Source organism: Bemisia tabaci, chromosome 5 (assembly GCF_918797505.1).
Source record: "Bemisia tabaci chromosome 5, PGI_BMITA_v3".
NCBI lineage: Eukaryota > Metazoa > Arthropoda > Insecta > Hemiptera > Aleyrodidae > Bemisia > Bemisia tabaci.
This window is the reverse complement of record NC_092797.1, coordinates 35,534,843-35,556,618: the sequence shown is the minus strand read 5'-3', so window position 1 is coordinate 35,556,618 and position 21,776 is coordinate 35,534,843. Positions and strand designations below refer to the sequence as shown.

Genomic DNA, 21,776 nt, shown 5'->3' with positions numbered 1-21,776 from the left:
CAAACCCTCACGCCAACAGCCAATCAGGGTTCATTATGTGTTGTCAGTGTTGTGATAATCCTGGACTTGCGAGCTTTTTGTGATAAGTTCGTGTTGACGTTGTTGTTCCTTCCTCCCTTTAACTGAGCATGATGACTTTACCGTTTTATTTTACTGTAGTGTGTTCATTTTGTGCGTTTTTTGAGGAGGCAAACCTATTATGACTGCAATTTCACGGTGCTTCAGTTGCCGTTTCGAGGTTTAAAGTCACTTATTAGGTAAGTGTTCATTTCTCCTTCTCAATTCTATCTCCTACCCCCAGCAGTTTTAGCACCCAACTCAAGAAATTCACTCACTCTTCCTCGAGAGCCTAGCCTATCAGGTTCCTCACATCCACTTTCATTGTATTTCAACTTTTTTTTATTCACAGATATTCCTCTGCTCGGAACATTGTGCTCCTAATTTGTAGCAGCGTTGCTTCAGATAGGTAGCTTAGTTTGATAGCGTGCTCCAGAGAATGTCTCTTTGTCAAGTGCGCAGGGATGTTTCTCAGTACCACCTTAGGTCCAACAAGTTGTCTGTGCTTTCGGTCTCATGAAGTTGTTTCAGAACCTTTTGAACATATCTCCAAGTGGGTTTACACAGCGTTTCCAAGCCATCATCAAATTATCACGAATCTAGCGCTCCGAGGAATTCTCTCGATCAAGTGTTGCATCAAAGTATTCTTGAGGGATGTGAAGGTTAACATGTTCCTTTGTTATGTACTTATTGCAGAATATTGGGGCATTTCTTTATTATCACCTACAACTTGCATTACGATGCGGTGCTTTCTCTTCCTAACCCTACTCCTTGCTAATCAGTATTGGCAGGAAGTTTAAGATTCATATTTGCTAATTTCAGTGTCGAAATTGGACCTAGTTTAACCGTCCGATTGCTGTGACATCTTTGATACTTGTTTAATAATGGCACCCACTTCCATTACAAAGGTGTTATTGCTGTATGTAACACTGTAGGTTGTTCTCATAATTACTTAAGGCAGACCTATGAGAGATATTACTATGTTTCGATCCTCTAAAATCACTCAAAGGTTTGTCTTAAGCATGGAATTGATGAATGAAATGTACTTAATCAATAATATTTGTTTTCTGTCGAATCCTATGCCGAATGGTCCAGATTTTTACATCCCTCAGATTCAAACCGATCAGGGTCAAATGAACATTTTATCGTGATCAAAATCAACTAATGACATCCTAATGTTTAACTTCATTTCTCTCTGATAACTGTTTCAGCCATGGCAACTTACACTGTATCCTGCAAACATTCTACCAGTGTCAATTTGATACAATCTGATCTAGAAAAAATAAAACGCGTAAGTTCATTAACTCAAATTTAATTTTTTCAATATTTCTTTTGACTGAGGATTGCTTAACTCATTTGGTCGTAAGAAAAGTTATTTCATGTAAGGCATGATAACCAAGTGGGTCAGAAAACTTAAAGAACAGCCTGTTGTTCACTACTAGGCTCTCAGGGCACTAGGTGCCCCTACATTTTTAACATTGCTTGAAATACTCGTGAATTCACTTCATAACGAATATGCGATAGGGATGTCGATACTCAGGGAAGTATCGATACCGGTATCGATACTGGTATCGACTCTAAGCATCGATACCGGTATCGATCATCGAGCTGAAGTATCGATACTTATGAGGTATCGATACCATCGATACTATTTCTGAATTATGCCGTGATTCTGAGTGTGCATATGTCTGTCGGCCGTTAAATTCCGCCAGATTTACGCCTCTCTCGAAAAAGCCCTGTTCGCGTCCTTAGTCAACTATTTTGAGCCCTTAACTACAGTTATCGAACTGAGCTTTTACCATTTTTATTGAAGTATAATCATCTTGAGAAACTTGATTACTCCGTCGTTTGTCACAGTGCATCATGAAGATGAAATAGCGGGGAGAGAATTTTTTAAAAAAGAAAAAGAGGCCTTCTTCATGGCCAAATCAGATTAAGTATCGATACCGTCGATACTGGGGTCTTGGCATCGATACTGCATGGTATCGATATCGTGGAGTATCGATGCCGAGTATCGTTAAGTATCGATCGAAAGTATCGATACTTTGCAAGTATCGGATAAGTATCGACATCCCTAATATGCGATGTAAGAGACTTTCTGATTTAAAAAATAGAAGATGATTCTACAACAGATGAAAATGAATGAGATAGAGGAGATTCATCATGAGGTAGCAGATTGTAAACTTCCCCTAAAATTTGTTTTAAATTTCATAACGATTCTTTTTTTGACTTGTGCCCTTTTACCTGGGAAACAACCCCAAAAGATCCTCTGTTTTTTTTTTTTTTTTTTAATTAAAATAGCCTAAGACTGCATGTCAGAAGAGAATAAATTTCTGAAAGCGGGCCCAGTAAATCCTCCTTCCCCCTAGTCTATCACCTCTCTGACACTGGTGATCTAAAAGGTGTTCTTCTACCTTTTCCCTTATAATGTATTCAATAATCTTTACCCAATTTTTGCAGAGTAACCGTGCCGAATGCAGTGTTTGTGGACGATTTCCAACAGATCAGAATGCGTATTTATGGGTCTGTCTACATGATGATTGTCTGAAAACATTGTGTTGCTTTGAAGATGATGAACGCTTAGATCATGGAATTGCCCATTTTCAGGTCAGTTTAAGTAGACATTATAATTCTCTTTTTCTCTCTAAAATCTATCAATCCCAATGATTCACATTTTTAAGTTGAATAAACAGATCCCAGGTAGAATTTCTGGATTATTTGATCATAGAAAAGTGAACCCTCACTTGCAAAAATCATCCTCTTCGGGTAATACAACCGAATCTTGCGTCAGAACTGAAGTTTCATTTGAATTTAGTCAGCGAAATATTTGGTTTTATGAATTACAGAGTTTGGTCCTTGCAACAGAGGTGTCAGTCCTCTGAATTTACCAGCAGCAACTGGACTCCATCTGTCTTTTTTATTACTTGGTTTTTTCCAAGAATTATTTGTTCTATGCCAAGGAGTCTGAAGTTTTGAAGCATGGATCAGGGTGATTGCGTGCCACGGTAATAGAAAATCAGACTTCTTCCCATATTCTGTCTCTTTATTCAAGATAATTTTAAGTTCCACAAGTACAATCTTTACGTATCGCTGTAAGCCCTCTCTAAATAGAGCAGTGGCGTGTCGATAGATCGATTGATCTGCCATTTAAACATATGGGAAAGGATTAATTATCAGAGTAGTTACCACAAGCGCTTTATTAATCAACTCTCTTTCATAGCTTCAAATAGGAAAATATCAATAGTTGATTATTTACGCTTGCCTCCGGGAAAGAAAATACTAACAGGCAGATATATTATCTCAGATTGGTCATCAGCTGTGGAGTTTTTTCACACAAAAAGATTTGATTACAGAAAGACCCTTTAATTTATAGACATATGTCCTGAAGGCTAATAACGATGAGAATGATAATGGATGATCCTACCTTCCTGCCTTTGGTGCCTACGAAATAATTAACATCAAATTAATTTTTCAGGCCAACCCAGTTCATTCTGTTCATCTGCAAATGCCTCAATCTCGAGCATGGTGTTACCTTTGTAAAAGTGAGGTGTCATTGGTAACGACAGAAAGAAAAAATATCAAGCATCGTGTGTTTAGGAATAATAGCTACAATGACTTACCAGAGGATGACAGTGATGATGATGTCTATTCCTCATCTGAAGATCCCAAACCAACAGGTAAGGGAATATTAGAATATTATAGGCAAGTATGTAAGTTAAATTAGTATGTTTAATTAAAAAACACAAACTGAAATGAATTTATAAGTTGATTTTGAACTCAAGCCACTTTAAAGTTCCTATTCAATTGGTATTAATAATGGCTTCAGTAATCCAATTAATCAGATTTAAACCAAGTTTGTTCCTTTATTTTGTTCTTTAAGTATATGTTCAAGTTGTCGATCTGATTAAACCAATTAATCAGATCAACTAAAAGAATTCTCCTAGAAGTCTTATGAAAAGTGTGATTCTGTGGTCGATAAGTGACTTACAAGGAAAACTAGCTTCCTATGCTTCTTCCTGATTTTGAAGGGTCTAAGGAATGATCAGCCTTGCTGTTGACAAAATGAAATCTACCCACACTACTGGGCCAACAAAAAACCGCAAATATATAATTTTTAGGTTGCTCCCTTTTAATTATTAGTCCTTTTCTGAATGGAAAGGACGTTTTGACTCTGATTTTTATGTGATCAAATTATTTCCAGATCTTTAATCTCATCGTTTCCCTTTTTTTCAGGATTGACAGGGCTACAAAACATAGGGAATACTTGCTACATGAATGCTGCCCTTCAAGCCTTGTCCAACACACCACCTTTGACAGAGTTTTTTCTAGATTTTGCTCTTGAAGTGCTTACTGCTCAAGATCCTCCCTCCACTGAGCAAGCAACACCTCTGCTGTTATCTCGCTCTTATCATCGATTAATTCGTGATATATGGCATAAAAAACGTCCTGGCTATGTTGCACCTACTGGCATTCTCTTTGGTATTCGGAATGTGAGTAAAAAATTGATTTTATCCTGTCTTGAATAACAATGTTTATCAATCAAGCATTTCTGTCTTTGGTTTTATAGAAGGGCCATTTTGAACGTCAGATCATATATTTTTTTCTTTTTCCAAATAGCGTAGAACTGAAATTTTGTCTCGGGAAGTTGAATGTCTGCTAGCTTTTTTGACTTGAAATCGTGAGCTCTTTGCCATTTTACAAAATTTCATAAACTGTCGAAGTAAAGCTATCTGCCTAGGCGCTGGATAAATTGCCTTATTTGACTAATCGCCTGCAATATATGTAATGCCAAGTTTCCTTTCAGCACCAGTACTGAAGATTTTTATTATCATTTACTTCGACATTGAAGGGATTATTTATCTAAAATGGACTCATACAGAGACACAAGCTCATCCCTCTCAAATTTCCCAATTATGGGTATCTTTAAATTTCATTTTTTCCATCCAAACATTTTTAAATGGCACATGTTATATTTCTGCTACCTTCAATAATAGAGATTTTGTTGAATCACTCAGACAGAAATATTTCAAGTCTTGGAAAACGCCTAAAACAAGTTCAAGACCAAAGCCTAAAAATTAAATAAAAGCTGCCACCTTAAATTTCTTTTCTATCACCTCTAAATCCTCAAAAAATTGAACTATGCCGGGTCTAAAAAAGTGAATCAGCTATGCACCTATTCTTACTGGGAGGATCTTTTACTTTTTATTATTTTTGCATTTTTTTCATCAATTTCATCCATCTTATCTTTTTCTGTTCCTCTCTCATGTTTTTTTCTTGTTTTATTTAAGGTACATCCCATGTTTCGGGGATACCATCAACATGACACCCAAGAATTCCTCAGATGTTTCATGGATCAGCTGCATGAGGAGTTGAAGGTTCCTGTTTCTGAATCATCGATTGACCACAAACCAAAATCTCGTAAGTTCATAAATTTTAAAATAAATATAGCCCTTAAGCAATGATAGGTATAAATGAATAAAAACTGTGCCTTGAAAACTTAACTATCACCTAATTTTATTCACATTATAAGAAATTATTGCCAGGGTTTCTGCCCCACTCCAGTTCACCCTCATCAGTGCTGAGTTTTCTTGCGAATGAAAGTAAATAAGTTTTTTAGATGACAACGTGAATATTTTTAATTCATAAGATTGTTGTTAACTCAAAGGTGAGTACAAAAACAACAATAAAGTTCATTCAAAGAATTGCTATCTTGTCATTTCCATTTTAAAAATGAATCCATAGTTTATGATGATAGTTAAGTTCTATCGATTTGATGAACATATTGCATTTGTTTTGGACAGCTCGAAAATTTGAGGTTGATGATGATTTATCTGGCAACGATGGTGATAATGAAGAAGAAAATCCACGAGGCTTTGACGGAGCAAGCAGTATAGCAAGCTTATCCAGCCAATCGGATGGAGATGAGTATGAAACCTGTGATTCTGGTGTCAGTGAGCGCAGTTCATTGAGTGATGAAACAGATAGGAGAACTAAACCTATGTAAGTCTTAGTCCATTGGCTTTATATCCTTTATTATTTTACTCGTTAACTTGCAAATGCTCTTTTAGCCATTCATAAAGTGTTAAAGCAAATGATGGAAATTGGCCTCTTATTCATTCTATGTGATGCTCATTACATACTCAGCACAATGATTTCCAAGCCTCCAACACTCTAATTCCATTTTGGAGTAATGAAGTGAATTTACGGCCGTTTTATGCATTTTTTGGTTGAAATTTTGTATAGCTATTAAATTAATGATCAAGAAAAAATTCTCGCATTTTTTTCTGCAGGAGATAAGGCTAATGCCTCGAGCTTTTGGTTCTTAGATCTCTATCTCATGTCTTAGCATGAAAACTCATTTGAAAGTTAACAGAGCTATCTGGCCACTGTATTCAGTGATCAAATCGTGAAAAAACCACAGCATTACTGCAATACGCAGTCTGCGTTCACCTGCGGAAGATTTTCAAATGAATTGTGAAGCAAGTCACTGTAGTAAATTGCTTGTCAGTTTTATATATATATAAAGTCGCTTTACAATGCACTCTGGCGTTCTACAACACCCAAACGCCACATATGCCTGTCTTCCCAGAGGTTATCGGGCAACTGATACCGCAACGACTCTTCGTCAACGCCCTGCCGCCAACCCTTTATGGGACGTCCCTGTCGCCTCTTCCCAGGTGGTACCCAATCCAAAACTTGTTTGGGCAACCTCTCCTCCGACATTCTTTGCACATGTCCATACCAGCATAACTGCCTGGACATGACGTCGTGCACGATATCTTTCTCAACCTTCATTACCTGGCGAATTCTCTCATTACGGACACGGTCCCGTCTTGAAATGCCGGCAGATCGCCGCCAAAAATCCATTTCAGTTGCCCTCAACATTTCTTGCATTCTTTTTGTCAAAGGCCACACTTCACTACCATAGAGCACGATACTTTTAACGATGGCGTCATATATCCGGTGCTTGTTCGCCTTTGAAATGCTCTCATCCCAGAGCACCCCGATCAGCATCGCAATGGCTCTCCTGCCCTGGATGATCCTGTCCTTAATTGCTCTATCCATCCTTCCATCCTGATCAAGCCAGACACCGAGATACTTGTACTCATCACACTCTTCGATGCGCCGGCCATCCTCAAGCTCTATGCTTTGCCGTTGATGCGCTGCAAAGCATAGAGCTCGTCAGTTTTAACCATCCAAAAATTTTAGATGAACACTACTAATTAGACTCTGAACTCCTCATTGTGATAAAGTCCTATCGAAGCATCATTTTTTTTCGTAATTTTAGCATGCCAAGTTTTCATGTCATTTTTTATTGAGGGGCCAATATTTGATTAAATTAGCTCATATTATTTGTTCTTATCAGGCTCCAGAATGCTGAAGAAAGGTGCAGGTCCAAATCAATTTCATCCAGACGTCAGAACAGTAAGTATAACTTCTTCCTCTCTTTAAATTTTGTAATAAAATGAAGTATTATTCAATAAATCACCCTGCTTCTTGAAGAAATGAATCATTGTTGGATCCAGGGCCGGAGAAAGGGCATATGCAGGGCGTGCGGCGCACTCAGGCGCCAGCCCTTGGGGGCGCTATGAAAGGAGAGGAGAGAAAAAAAGAAAAAGGAAAGAGAAGTAGAAAAGTAAAAAGAGTTGAAAAGATTAAAAGGAGGAGCAGTAAAAGCAAGAAAGAAGGGGCGAAGTGGAAGAAAAAAAAAAAGGAGGAAAACAGGGGAATAGGGTTTAAAAAGGAGGAAAGGAAATTGAAAACAGAGTCCGGGGAGAAAAGGGGGGCATAAAAATACACCAATAACAAAATTTAAGAAAGAATTAAATTGCTGTCTAATAGGTAAATTTAGGACAAAACCTCCACCTGGTCCGTAGGCAGTCTGGCGCCCTCTTACCCTGCATTTGCACCTATACAGAAATACAAGAGTAGGCCTGTAGTAAAGGGTGCTGTTAACTATGCACTGTTTTATCCAGCTACTGAGTCCTCCCCCCCTCCCCCAATTGCCACGTTTTCGGTTTTCCAAGAGTTAGTGAACGCCAGCCACCTCCCCATAGGCGTCTCAGTCTCATCAGACAACTTTCCGTTACCGTCTAATGATTTTTTTCATTATATTTTTGTGTCCTTCAAAGAGTTATTGCCCTAACGTTACTTCAATATCCCCCTAGTCTGAACAATGTACGGATAGGATATGTTGTAGCAACGTTACTTACCTATGAGACATAGGACAATACTTTTGAGGGATATTGTATTAATATTGCAGGTATGTACCAGTAAATAATATCGCTCATGGTTTTTTTTTGCCTAAATATTAATTTCCCTGGTTTTCCGATCACTTGCATAGTATTTTTTTTGGTCAGTATTGTTCAGCAATATTGTATCAATATCTCTTAGAAATTGCATCTGACAATATTGATGGCAATGTTGCTACTATCTCCTATAAATATCCCATTCTATCTCATACGTAAAGCCTCAACAAAGTCTCAGTGTCAAGAGACCAACAATACCCAGCAATAACCCTTGCAATATTACATAAACCTATATATTTTCGAAATGTTCTGGAGGATATACTCCCTGCGGTCCCTCGGCGAAAGTTTGGTTAGATACCTCCGTAAAGGGTATGCCTGGTTCACACTTGCACTTGGGCGTCAAATGTCTAGCTCCGGCACTGGTTGGATCCAGATGACATTTTATTAAAATTCTTAGTGAAATTAAATTTTAAGCTCTATCAGATGGACCAAAAATAGATGTTAATTTTTTTAAAGCATCCTCTTTTTTAAATGAGATTATGACTTTGTTTATTTTCAAGGAAAATTCACTCATCTGTCAAAATTTAATTACTTTTTTTACTTTCAGGTGTCACAAGGTATCGAAATAGAAATAAGTTAGTTAAGTACAGAAGCATAATATCGGACATCTTCAATGGAAAACTTCTGAGTACAGTTCAGTGTTTAACATGTCAAAGGGTAAGAATCTTTCAACCTTTGACTTTCATTTTATTCAAAATTACAGGTTTCGTTCTCCTTCTTTAGCATTTTTAATTCCTGGATATTAGTATAAAAAAAAGTGAAGAACAATCTAGCCTTCCTTTATACGACCAGGAAGCAGACTCCCTCTGACAGAAATTGAAATGCAATGGTATTTTTACGCTCATGCAACAGGATTCGCCTTGCAGCTGAAAGGCGAACTCTAAATGTTATTCACCTCATCTTTAAGCGCCTGCTTGATTCCCTTACAGATGTGTTAAAATGAAGAAAATGTTTGCTCTCTAGGCTGTAACCAGCCAATGTCACTGAGACTTAACTTTTCACAAACTTTTAACATCTGTGATCTCTAGGCCATCTTTCCTTACAGAAAATGGTATATCTGGAAAAAAATCGAAAGGACCTCTCTTTTTCGTATTTCTAAGATTCATCGAGTGATGTATATCTGAATCAAATTGGCTGATTCCTTGATAAAACGTCCTATCCTATCCTCCACCCACCTACACAATTCTGGAACAACTCATGAATTTATCAATCAGCCCTTCAAACTTTGGGAATCACCCTAATTTGACTGAAATGAAAAATTCCTGTATCAAAAATTACAGCGTATCAAATAAACGTTCATCTAGCTTCGTGTGTCCCTAGTTGGTTGAATATTAATTAAGTAGTACACCTTATTTGTATTCGTCTTTTCGTTGATCTTAATCAGTAGTTTTATTGCCCTCAGAGATCCGACACAGTGGAAACTTTCCAAGACTTGTCATTACCAATACCAAATAGAGATCATCTAACTCTACTGCATCAAACCTCAGCAGTTGGCAATAACAGCAGCACCTTAGCCAAATGCACTAAACTTTACGCTATGGATCAGGTACCGGTCTTATTGATTTCTCTACATTTTTATCCTATATACCAATTAATAAAGTGTTTTCTAGCCCAGTGAATCCCTCCTGAGGCATTGGATCCTAATGTTTGTTGCTTAAGTACAAAAGTTTTGAATAAAATGGGTCAACCAGTTTTTTTGCACAGAAATTTAAAGTTTGTGTCTGAACCTTGTTAAAATTTCCTTTGTCATTTATAAAGTAGCAGTAAGAGTAGTAGAAGTAGTATTAGCAGAGCCGGGCTGACTGGAAAGACAGCCTCTAAAGCCCAGAAACAGGCAGTATCCTGTCGTTGTGCACTTTGCAATTGGACAAAACGAAAGTAGACGAAAAAATAACCTTTGGTATATCTTCAGGTCCGATCTTTGTGACCTCGTTTATCTTAAAAATGTACTTTCTGGACTTCGTAATCATTAAGAGTCTATGTTACCCCCCATACTTGATATCATTAAGTTGTCTAAGCGCTATCATAAAGTTTAAATCCTTCTTTGTCATTATTTTTTACAGCAGGGTTGGTTTGTGTGGTTTTGGGAGTGGCTATGTTCCTGGTTTTGGGGACCAACTGTAGGACTTCATGATTGTTTAGCTGCTTTTTTTAGTGCGGATGAGCTTAAAGGAGATAATATGTACAGGTAACTTCTTTTTCATCGTAAGCAGCTCATTATCTTAAAATAGAGAATTTTTTTTGTCAATTTAACATGTTTTTACATTAATTTAAATTTAGTTTTGAAACATTTTTTAAAATGTATTACCTGGAAAAAGAACTCTCACTGTCTTAAATATCCAGTAGGAAATCTATGCATTTACTTTTTGATGGCCCACTCGCATAAAAGATCAGAGATATCTGGACAGGCCCGCCACATCTCATCTTGGGCCCTGGTACCAATTTTCTGGCCCGGGCCCCTAGCACAGGGGGGGGGGGGGGTCCGGGGGGCCTCCCCCGGGAAATTTTTGAAATTTTAAATCTATTTGGACGCATTATGAAGCTCTTATGATGGAGATTTTCCATCAATTTCTGCAGAATAATTACGCCTTTTTGTTTACTTTCAGCACCAAAAACTTTCGAATTGTTGCATTCAAAACATCTGTAAATTTTTTTTTGAGGGGGCAGATGATAATTTTCAATTCTATGGGGAGCCGGGCCCCCCTGGACTCCCCTTTCGTACGTCTATGGCAAAGGAGTTAAGCCATTGAAGTCGAGGATGCCCAGAAAGGAGCCTCTTAGCATCCTACAACGGAAGAAAATGAAACACAGTTACTAAAAATATCATTCTACATATACTCAAAATCTTGAAAATCTCTAAAAAAGTAAGAAAAATTTTATAGTGCCCTAGCGTGTTTTTGAAACTTTATTCACCTTTTGCGGAATTTTAGGGTAATTTTTTCACTTTTCCCTACGAGACAAGGGTTACACATGAATTCGTAGTGGTTTGTCACCTGCGTCACGGGCCCCGGTACCAAGGACCCAGTATCCCCCCCCTTGTGGCGGGCCTGTATCTGGATGCAAGAATTCTCATAGGAATATTTTGCAAAGGTAGATAAATAATGAGCAGCCAGTAGTTATTTCTGAATATGCTCATATTCGCTACTAGCGTTGCCAATTTTGTCTCCAAACATCTCAGCATTTTTTTCTTTGTTACGTCACCGAGCAGTGAGTTTGCAATAGTGACCAGTCAATCAGGTGCATTTTAAGCACGCCTGCAAGGCCAGCGATCAAAGGACCTATGTTTATTTCAATCTAATACCGGTAACCATAATGAGTTTTAAACAAATATTGCCAGGGTTGTCATATTTGAAAGACTTTTTAAAAGCAGAGAAGAATCGACTTTAAAATTGCGTTCTGTTCTAAAAATGAAGTTGGCAAAATTTGAGTCATATAATCTCTAGTTGGTTGTTCACCAGCTACCTTGTGCTCTTGTGAGTTCTTTTAATTTTTTTTGTTTGTTTTTGCATGACCAGCTGAATAAATTGTCGCTTTCTTTTTATTTTAACCAGCTAACCATACTTTTTATTAATCATTCCACAAACTCAATAAAGATTCAAATTCCATCATAATCTGATTCCGCCACAATTTGAATTAATCTAATTTTTTTTCAATTTGTTTCAGTTGTGAAAAATGTAAAAAATTAAGAAATGGTATGAAATTTTCGAAAGTGTTGGAGTTACCCGAAGTTCTTTGTATTCATCTGAAAAGATTTAGGCATGAAATAATGTTTTCATCCAAAATAAGCAGTTATGTCAATTTCCCTCTTGAAGGTCTAGACATGCGACCGTTCCTTCACAAAGGTATGTCATTTATGACAGGTTTTTGTCCATTGATTTAGTTTTTGAAACTGTCACCTGCTCAAACTTCGCGCAGAAGTCTTCACTTTCTTATCAGTTTAAAATTGTTCTTACCAAAATTTTAAGCATTGTGAGGAGTTAACAATTCAAAGCCTCACAATATTCTGTTGACAAGAAAGCAAGGGAAAGAAGAATAATTTTTTCTGTCAAAATAAGTAAGGTAGGTAGAAACTCATCAATTAAGTCAAAAATCATAAAAACATCTGGAACATTTAATAGCTTAAATAATTCAATCATAGCAAGCTGCAAACACACAAGTTTTTTTATGCATTTGCATAATATGGGTAAGGAAAACCCAATCTTGCCTTCAACTTTCTCTTTTGTAGTCAGACTCTTTTTAACAAGCCATGAATTGTTTGACAAAGAATTGTTGTGCAAGAAATTGGGCAGGTGACATATTGTTCTCATCAGAAATCAGCCCCGATTAATTGTCAGGACACCATTTTTAAAGGTTTTGATGGTTTTGGTCGCTTAATTTTCCTCTTTTTGCCTTAGACAACCTTTTTGTTACTACAAACAGAAAGATAATAAAAATGAACTTCTTGTCAGAAAACATGTCCAACGATATCAATGAGTTAAACAAATTTTTAAAAAAAGGCATTGTGGGAAGCAATAGGTCATGGCCAAGCATTAATTTTAAAGGTCGTTTTCCCTGAATTTAAAGACAAGCCAGGGCCTAAAAGATGTTGAGTTAAGTTGCTTGAAGATTGGTCAATGGATGATTGCTATGGAGTAAGAACTTATTTTCTCCATAATTTTAACTATTTTATGTTCTCTATTGGAAATAATGAGAACTCATTTCACAATGTATTCATCTGTTTTCAGACTGCAAAGACGAAGTCACAAGCTTTGACCTATTTTCCGTTATTTGTCATCATGGTAATGCTGGCAGTGGAGGGCACTACATTGCATATTGTTTGCATGCTACATCAGGCGAATGGTATGAATTTGATGATCAGTGTGTCACTCGTGTCTCAGCGGAAACTGTCAACTCTTGTGAAGCCTACGTTCTCTTTTATAGGTACCTGTACTATTATTCACAAATTTGCACTCTTTGTTCAATTTCTTGCTTTTATTGTATCCTTAATTTATTTATTTACCTCTATTTTAAAAAAGGTGCTATTTAGAGTTGGGCTGAAATGAATTTTTCTCGTTACCGGATAGAGATATTGATTTTTTGTATAAGGCCGGAGCCGGATACTGGATAGTTCTTGGAAGTATCCGACCGGAACAGGATAATACCGGATCCGGATGGTACTTTTTTGCATGAGAAAATTCTCCTGATTTCGCGATGATGGTTGCTTTGCGAGTAGGAAGTTCCAATTTACTGTTCATTATTCAATCACAAGTTGCCTTTTTATGATATTGTAATTTTGAATGTCATTTAGGATATTTTGCATCCAAAGTATTGTTTATACCATTTATGCTGGAGACAGTTAGAATTTGTTTTTCTTTTTTTTTCATTTCTTTCTTAAATTTGATCCTTCTTTGTTTCAGGAAAAGCAATGCAAGAATAAATCAATTAAGATGTCAAGTGGTAGATTTCCTCAAAGAGCCTTTTTTGAGTTCGACCGACCTCTACTATATTTCAAAGCAATGGATGTTACGGTTTAATACTTTTGCAGAACCTGGTCCAATTAATAATTCAGATTTTCTTTGTAGCCATGGCTCTCTTATTCCTTCCAAAGAGCAGTATCTTAACCAGCTAGCTGAGCCCATTCCAAAGTCTCTTTGGGATTTCTTTCATTCCAAGTAAGTATGATCAAAGTCAGTTTTATCGGCAAAATTCAATTTTCGCGATCAATCACTTTGCCCTCCCCTTCCCTCTCCCTCTAAAGTAATTTAGCTGATATTAGCTTGTATCTTCTACAGTTTTTTTTTCATTCTTTTATTTAATCTGTTCAGGTTTTTATAATGTGAAATTTTGATCGGGTATTTTTAATTATTAGACACCCCTCTGAAATTCTGTTGCTTTGATGTCAAAGGCAGCACTAATAATTTCTAAGAATAATACATTAAAATCGATCATCGTGATACTTTTTTTAAAAAAAAAAAAATCAAGGTTTACACTGCAAATAATTTGATATGAGTGCTTTGGCGCACTGAAGAGACCTCCAGATCATGAATTTCCAGTGCTTTCACTGAAATTTGTGTGGGAGTCATAGTATATGTCTATCTAAGACCTCAAGTCAATATTCGAAGGTTGGTTCTGAAGCTTCCTTGACCTAACAACACATTTAACTCGCATCTTTTACAGACACGCTCTTTTGGTATGCTAATTACCATGCGTAAATTTCTTCATTTTTCCTGCCGTGACTTATATCTATTGTCAGTAGTTTTTAAATATTCTCATGCTGGGTATCCTAAGAATCAAAATCAAATTTCAAGAATAGCAACTCTAAAGAGAGATGATTTCGACTGAGTAACTTGGCATTATTCTCTTTTTCAGTTTTGGTGGCGGACCTGTTTGTAAAGTTAAGCACTTAAATGTGTGTCCATACGAGCAGAATATAGCTTTATTACAACGAGCAAAATTAGAATATAAAAACTTCTCCAGGCTAAAACCTTTACCTGTTTCAGCGGTAAGAGTCTCTCCTTTTTCCACTATTCTAATACATTTCAAAGTTGGTACTCGTAGCATTTCATTATTACACAGAAAACGGCGTTTGCTGACTTACCGAACTCAGCTTTAGGCTTCGCCTATCTACATCAATTCGACTTTCGACTTATGATCGGTTGGATTTTGAATAGCTTTTTCTCCCCTTAGAAGTGCTTTTTGGAAGTTTTTTAGGTTTTTCACAAAATTTTATGTAGGAAAAACTACACTATAAACCCTGTAAAAATTCCTTGCCACTGCCCCACTTGTAAATGGTCTTTGAAGGTGTGGGAAACCCAGCCTTTAACAATATTGAGGAAATTTTAAAGCTGGCACACATGTAGAGAATGATTGTCATGAATAATCCTAGTACCTGTGCCAATTTTTAATCCTGTGATTAAAGTGAACCAGCAGTTGGGTTTGAAGTACTCTTTGCTGCATACCTGCTATTTTCACAAAACTTTTTGTGGAAGCAATGAATGTTATTTTCATCCACATGCTTCACACCAAGCAGTGAGCATTCAGAGGGATGAGCCCCAGTTATAATATCTACATCTACTTATTTTTCAAAATTACCCTGTTCTTGCTTGAGATTAATAATTGTCAAATGATGTCAGTTGATGCTTAACTTTAAACTGCACAGTTGTAGTTTATAATATGATTCATTTATTATGTATGTTTAACTAGTGGCATAGCTTAAATGATCGATTATTGATATCTTTCCTTTTGAAACTATGTTAAATAATCGATTATTAAGGTGTTCGTCACAAACACCCTGTTTATCGATCTTTTTCCATAGGTTTAAATGGCAGATTAATCGATATATCGCAAAGCACGCCCAGCCACTGATTTTAACATCTTTTATGTGATTGCTACTGATCGCTTCATCATTTATGTGTTTTTCCAACCTGTATTTTGAATTGCACTATAATCCTAGATGAAGAAGGGTTCTTGTGAACAAAATGAAAAACTAAGTTTGAAGAATGGGAATGTACATGTGTTATCGGTATGTGTCTGTTTTATTTTTACCTTCAGGGAGGTGAATGCTTGTCTCAACCTTTATTCGCTGTATCAGCATCGTGGTTCAAACAGTGGGAACAATTCGTCAGAGGAGAGGTTTTGACTCCTCCTGGTCCAATTGATAATTCACCCTTGGTCAGCTCTGGACCTCAGAATAATCATCGTAAGTATAACAACAGTTAGAAAAATTGAACATGCTCTTCAAAAATCAATTGAATATGCCAAAACCCGTGGAAAAAACAACTAGAATGAAATGATTCTGCAGAATTAAAATAAATTTTGACAAGGCTGCTTGAAGTTGTATCATGTTGGCCTAGCCTAACCTAGCCTAGGCCTTCCTTAATTTCCTTTAAAGAGGCTTACCCTTACTTTTACTGAAGCAATCTTTGCAATACCTAATACTGAGAATTGCCTCGTGGAAATAGAATATTCTTACATTTCCAGCCCTCAAGTCTGAAACTATTCTTTTGTTATTTTATTCTACTTTATTTATTTTTTTTTTTTTTTTCAACAGGTGAGGATTCGTTTTGCCCATTATCAAGAGAACAGTGGAATTACTTGGAAAATATTTATGGAGGTGGACCAGAGATAGAAATTCTTCTTCAAGGACAGCATTCTTTGAGGGATAGTTGGTATGTGGTCTGATTTTCAGTGAAACCTTGTTATAACGACTCTTAGCAGACCAGAACTACCAGAAGGATTCGTTAACAAAGGATCTTGATCTCATGGTCTGATACCGGGCATCAGTCGATGCTCGGTTTCAGGCTAGTGGTCCGAGACTGCCAAAAATCATCGTGGGAGACCAGCACCTCGAGCTCGAGTCTGTCCGTGGCCCGCCTGCCGACCTCATTCTCCGAGACTGAGCTTGAATCTGAGTCTACAAGCTCAACTTGCGAGATCTTTAAAATCCCTGGCTCACAGGTCCTCAATCTGACAAGGATATTATTAGAGAAAAAGCTAGTAGTCTGTTCACCAAATGAAGATGGCCTAGAAAATTTTAAAACTTCATGAGCTGTTACTTTTATAAATATCATTGAAGCGGACACAAAATTCGTGCGTGAGGGCATTTCTGCCAAGCAAAATCTCCGTAGTAGGGGCAGAATAATGTCCAGGTAAACTTTGAGGTGAGGTTCAAATGGAGGTTTGGTCCTGACCCAAAATGTGCAATTCTTATGCAAGCTGCCAGAGCTGGATATTGCTCCTCTCAGTTTTGGGCTGGTACTCATTAAGCTCAAAATTTTTGACTTTAAAAGAAATTTTTGAGCTTTTTGGCCTTGTTTACCCCGCCAAATAGTGTGAACCCAGAGATATTTTACCACCTCTGGGAATTCATTCATCCTTTTAGCGGCCTCTGAGTCAACCATCCGACTTTTTCTTTGGACGACTAATAAAGCATGTGCATATATGGGCTGTTTTTTGAAGCTTAAGGTGACACTTTATTTTATTGCAGAGTAGTATCATTTCAGTCACCAAGCTTTTGTCCCAGTTAATAAGCACAACAAGCGAGTTTAAGACTCTGAGGGCAGGATAGTTCTGTCACAAGAATCTTCCCTGTGTTCTTGACTGATGACCTGTTCTTCCCATGTTTATTAGCCATAATAATGAATAAGTATTTTAGGTATCGTTAGAATTTATCCTTACCATCCCTTCTTTTGTTTCTGTTTTGATTCCAGTATAAAATCAGTCCGATCGTTGGATTTTGAACCTCACACTTTTACCAACCAATGTGAATGTATTAAACTTAATGTAAATGCTGCTAACGGTGAGTCTCAATTTTATTTTAACCTCTTCTGTACTCGCATCTGGTAACATTGATAGTGAATAGAATATTCAGATGTGACTTTATTATGATCCTTTCCTGTATATTTGGTATTCAATTGTAAATTAATTCGTTTAAGCCGACTAATTGGTGCTGTATGCCAAATATAATTAAAAATTTGCTATTGGCCCTAAAATGTGGAAGCTAATGATCTAAAGCAACTTTTAAAAAATGTTCATGATCCAAGTCAATTTTTCTAAAAAAATTTAACCTTTTCAGCCGCCTTATCTGTCGGTTGTTCATGATTAGTAACTGATATCCATTGAAGTAAATACATGATTTCAAAGGCTCTCTGCCTATATTTATCTCGGTGGTGGAGCTACTAGATATTGAAATAAGTGCGTGACTCCTCACCTTATAATTCTTGATTATAAGTTTACGCAATGGGTCAATTGCGCTAGTCACAGAATCTTGTTTTGATGCTTGATTCTTGTAGATAAGCTAAAAATATTGAGATCCGTCCGAACAGCAATTTTTTTACATTCAAGATTAACTGAGATATCAGGCTTTGAAAAACTGCGTTTTTGATGTCATTCACTGTGGTAGTGACACTCTGGGTTTCTTCTACCTCGGATTCATCAATCAGTAATAAACACATATGCACTGGTTGTTTGACTGGAAACACCAGTAAAACCAAGGTGGCAGAAATCAAGGGTGTCACTACCGTGGTGGATGACATCAGAACCCGAGTTTTTCAAAGGGCGATACCTTGTTTAATATTGGACGTAGGAAGTTGCTGTTTGGACAGATCTTATTTTTTATTTTTAGCTAATCTATAAGAATAATGCATCAAAACACGATTCTGTGACCAGCGCAACTGGCTCATTAATTTTGATTGCTCTGAAGTGTTGCTGCTCTTCTTTAATCAATTTTCCCTCTCTTTTTTTTAGAATTTGAACTGAAAAAGTTTGATGAGTCTGAAACAGACTTTGATCCATTATAAAAAACTGCTGTCCATTCAGCCCTCTTAAAATGTCTAACAGAATCAAAGACAGTACAGAGAATGCCAGAGTATGCAGTAATCACTTGGTAGCTGAAGTGCATCTGGAGCTGTATCAAACTGCACTGTATGTTTCATCTATCGGCCTCTCAAGTGTGAGTAATGATGTACCTCCATTGCAAACTTTTAAGTGATCTTGTTGATCCCTATGTAAACTACATGCTTGCTGCTACTGAACAATTAAAAGCCTTGACTGTCAGCAACATTTTATGTCAAATTGGACAACTACTTTTTAGACAGGAGTCTGACAAGGCTAATGATTTGCTTCTTCTCTGTCCAAATATGAAGTGCTGTGGAAAGTTTGTCTGTATATTTTTGACTTTGAATCCAGTCACGAGTATTCAGAACTTTAATTTCAGTTACTTTTTTTCCAAAAATATATCCTTACCATGGCTGTCTTGAAGGTTTTGAATTGACTGATTTAATATAAACTACAAATACTTGCAGATTTCTTGTCTATGCATGAGATGGTTTTGAAATTTTCCAATCGGTCGACCAGATGAAATTTTTTTTGAAAGGTTTCTTGCGCTGATTTAACTTTTACTCTGTCCAATTATCTATTGTTTAATCTAAGGTGTATTCAAGCAATCCTGTCAAAGTTTTCTGCAAGATACGCTGTATTACACGCTTTCCATATTTCCTAGATCGGGGAACTGTCCGTAAGGATTACAATTATTTTATCAAGGATCATTTAAGAATAATTAACAGTAATTCAGTGAAAAATTTTCAACTAAATAAGTACACATTGCAACAGACTCATTGCTATTCATACTTATTTTTTTCATTATTATTATTATTAAGTCAGATGTCTTGATATGAACATAAATTATAAGGGTGTTGGCATTAGTGTGTATTACCGCTCCAATATGGGTTGATTTTGGGGGAAATTCGTATCCTAGCACCAAGAACTTTTCTTTTTGGTACCTATTTTTCAGCAATGTAAGAACCTAGAGCTTTTTAATCGATTTAGATGGTCTTGTAAATCATCATTGCTTAAATCCATTGTCCTTCGCGATTTTAAATTACGTTTGTGGTCTACCAAACCCTCAAGAAGTACTTTTCTAAAACAAGGAAAAGAAACGCTTCTAGAGGTATGTCGTCATTAGCATGCATTAGGTGAACTGTCAGAGTGATTAAATCCACTAAAGAAAAGATTTTAAGGAAGAATATTTTGTCTACGAATTTGTTATTGCATTTTTTATCACTGCAGAACTTTATCATGCCTTCAATGACTTGTTTTTGTTTTTGTTTCTTTTTTTGGTTAGAAAATATATTTTTCTCTTGGAACTTTTCTTTTGTTTTTATTTTCAACAAATGTATTTAGGTATTCTTTCCCATTTCACTCTGCAAATAGTAGAAGTTGTATGCCAGTACCAATCGCAGCCAGGTTGCTTCAATGGCACCAAGTCCGCTAAGTATGTTAGGGTATTTATTCTAATTTCCTAAAATACCACATGAGTCAAGTCTATTGCTAGCCTTACTTCAACAAACTTCAATCCATTCCTGCTGGTTAAACTTTAAAACGTGGTACTGTCTTGAAGCACCTGTAACTTTTGCAGATTTTAAATTAATTAGCATTCCACTTCACAAAATATGATCTAAAGTTTTAGGACGCATATTAGTTGCTCTTAGGATGGTCACATCAAGTTGATGGAAGTTTAAGCCCCTCAAAAATTCGAAGATGTTTCTTACTTTTTGAAAAACCTCTCTTATTTCTACCCGGTTTTCATGAAAGAAGTTAATTCCTGTATTTCTTTACATCAGCATCTCTCAAGAGGGAAGACCGAAATTTTTAAACAATTCAGGGTTGTATATTCTTCTTTTTACTATCATGATTTTTTACTCGATAGCCCTCTCTTATGCTCTACTGATTTACTTAATGAAATGATTAACCTTTGCTGATCATATTTTACAAAACAATTTTTCTTACACATCGATGTGCATATTTTGACTGATTAGAGGAGGTCATAATGGCTCTGTTTTGGATTTTGGGTTAGAGAAACAACTATGAAAATGTAATACTGATATAAGATAAAAGAATTGCAAATAGGTCAAGCCAAGCATTGAACCCACGACCCTTAAAACCCCAACTCAGAGCACTAGCCACCAGACTTTTTGTCATTAATATGTGACATAGTAGCCTTTAGAGAGTTAATCAGTGTGTGGTGCATCGCACATTGATTACCGTCCAAAATACGGGACCTTTGGGGGCTTCTGCTTCCCAGAGGCTCATCGGTTAAATCACCGAAACATGCCAACTTCCGTTTTACAAAAGCTTTCATTTAAAATAAATGGAATTATTATATATTTAAATAAATTAGATTTTAATTATTTTTATCATTAAAATCCAAGGCAGAGCCACTGTGACCTCTGTATATCCCTGATTAAAAGTTAGCTTCATGCTTCATGTCATTCAATTAAAATAGTGTGTGAATGAGCCATCGAATTCATGTTGATTTTCATCATTTTATTCCCCATCCTCATCACGTATGAGCAAAGAAGAATTACCTATAAGTGAATTTTTCAGTAATTGAATTGAGCATTGAAAGTTATTTTGCAAAAAGTTTTTCCTGTTAGACAAAAAAACCAAGGTGTCCTAGAACACTAGCACTTAATGGAACATGGATGTACATGTCCTTCCATTAAGACTTTAAATTGTGTCAGCTTCTTTGTTTTCTCCATAGCTTGTCTACTCCTTTATTTTCTTGCCCAACTTCTTTGTAACCACAAATTAAAGCTCTGAAGCTTTGTTGCCCATTTTAAGTACCTTTAAGTTCTTGTGATTTTTTTAACTATGTTTCTTTGAGTAATTTTTGAATACCGTTTTTGTGCATGTTCTGATGTCTCTTTCAATTATGTTATTGGGATATTGTGGGGTAATGTTAATGTTTGCCTTTTTACATTTCTCTATTTAATATTTATTATCTTTATGTTGTTATACTTCTGTGTATTTTTGTAATTATTGTTTGATAAAGAATTTTATTGTACCAAAGATTAATAAAATCAAATTGTTATTTATTTATTTTGTTCTATTTTTAACTAAAGTGATCATGAGAGCTAAAAAAGCATTGTTCAC

General features: G+C 36.3%; 1 protein-coding gene across 1 annotated transcript; it reads left to right on the top strand.

Annotated features, from left to right (window-relative positions):
• Window positions 1–71: 71 nt before the first annotated feature.
• Window positions 72–19,987, top strand: Usp20-33 (Ubiquitin specific protease 20/33). The gene is made up of 19 exons (XM_019056912.2): window positions 72–257; window positions 1,269–1,348; window positions 2,518–2,664; window positions 3,533–3,734; window positions 4,291–4,547; window positions 5,346–5,475; window positions 5,859–6,057; window positions 7,424–7,482; window positions 8,914–9,023; window positions 9,769–9,912; window positions 10,430–10,554; window positions 12,030–12,208; window positions 13,091–13,286; window positions 13,763–14,017; window positions 14,715–14,847; window positions 15,897–16,044; window positions 16,396–16,513; window positions 17,555–17,643; window positions 18,591–19,987. Exons 2-19 carry the CDS (start codon window positions 1,271–1,273, stop codon window positions 18,641–18,643), a joined length of 2,622 nt encoding a protein of 873 aa, XP_018912457.2. The 5' UTR covers window positions 72–257; window positions 1,269–1,270; the 3' UTR covers window positions 18,644–19,987.
• Window positions 19,988–21,776: the final 1,789 nt, after the last annotated feature.

Excerpts from the sequence above, each read along its gene's own strand:
- Usp20-33 (XM_019056912.2), top strand. The coding sequence starts at position 1,271 with ATGGCAACTTACACTGTATCCTGCAAACATTCTACCAGTGTCAATTTG. Across the intron at positions 5,476-5,858 it reads TGACCACAAACCAAAATCTC|CTCGAAAATTTGAGGTTGAT; the intron begins GTAAGTTCATAA and ends TGTTTTGGACAG. Across the intron at positions 7,483-8,913 it reads TTCATCCAGACGTCAGAACA|GTGTCACAAGGTATCGAAAT; the intron begins GTAAGTATAACT and ends TTTTACTTTCAG.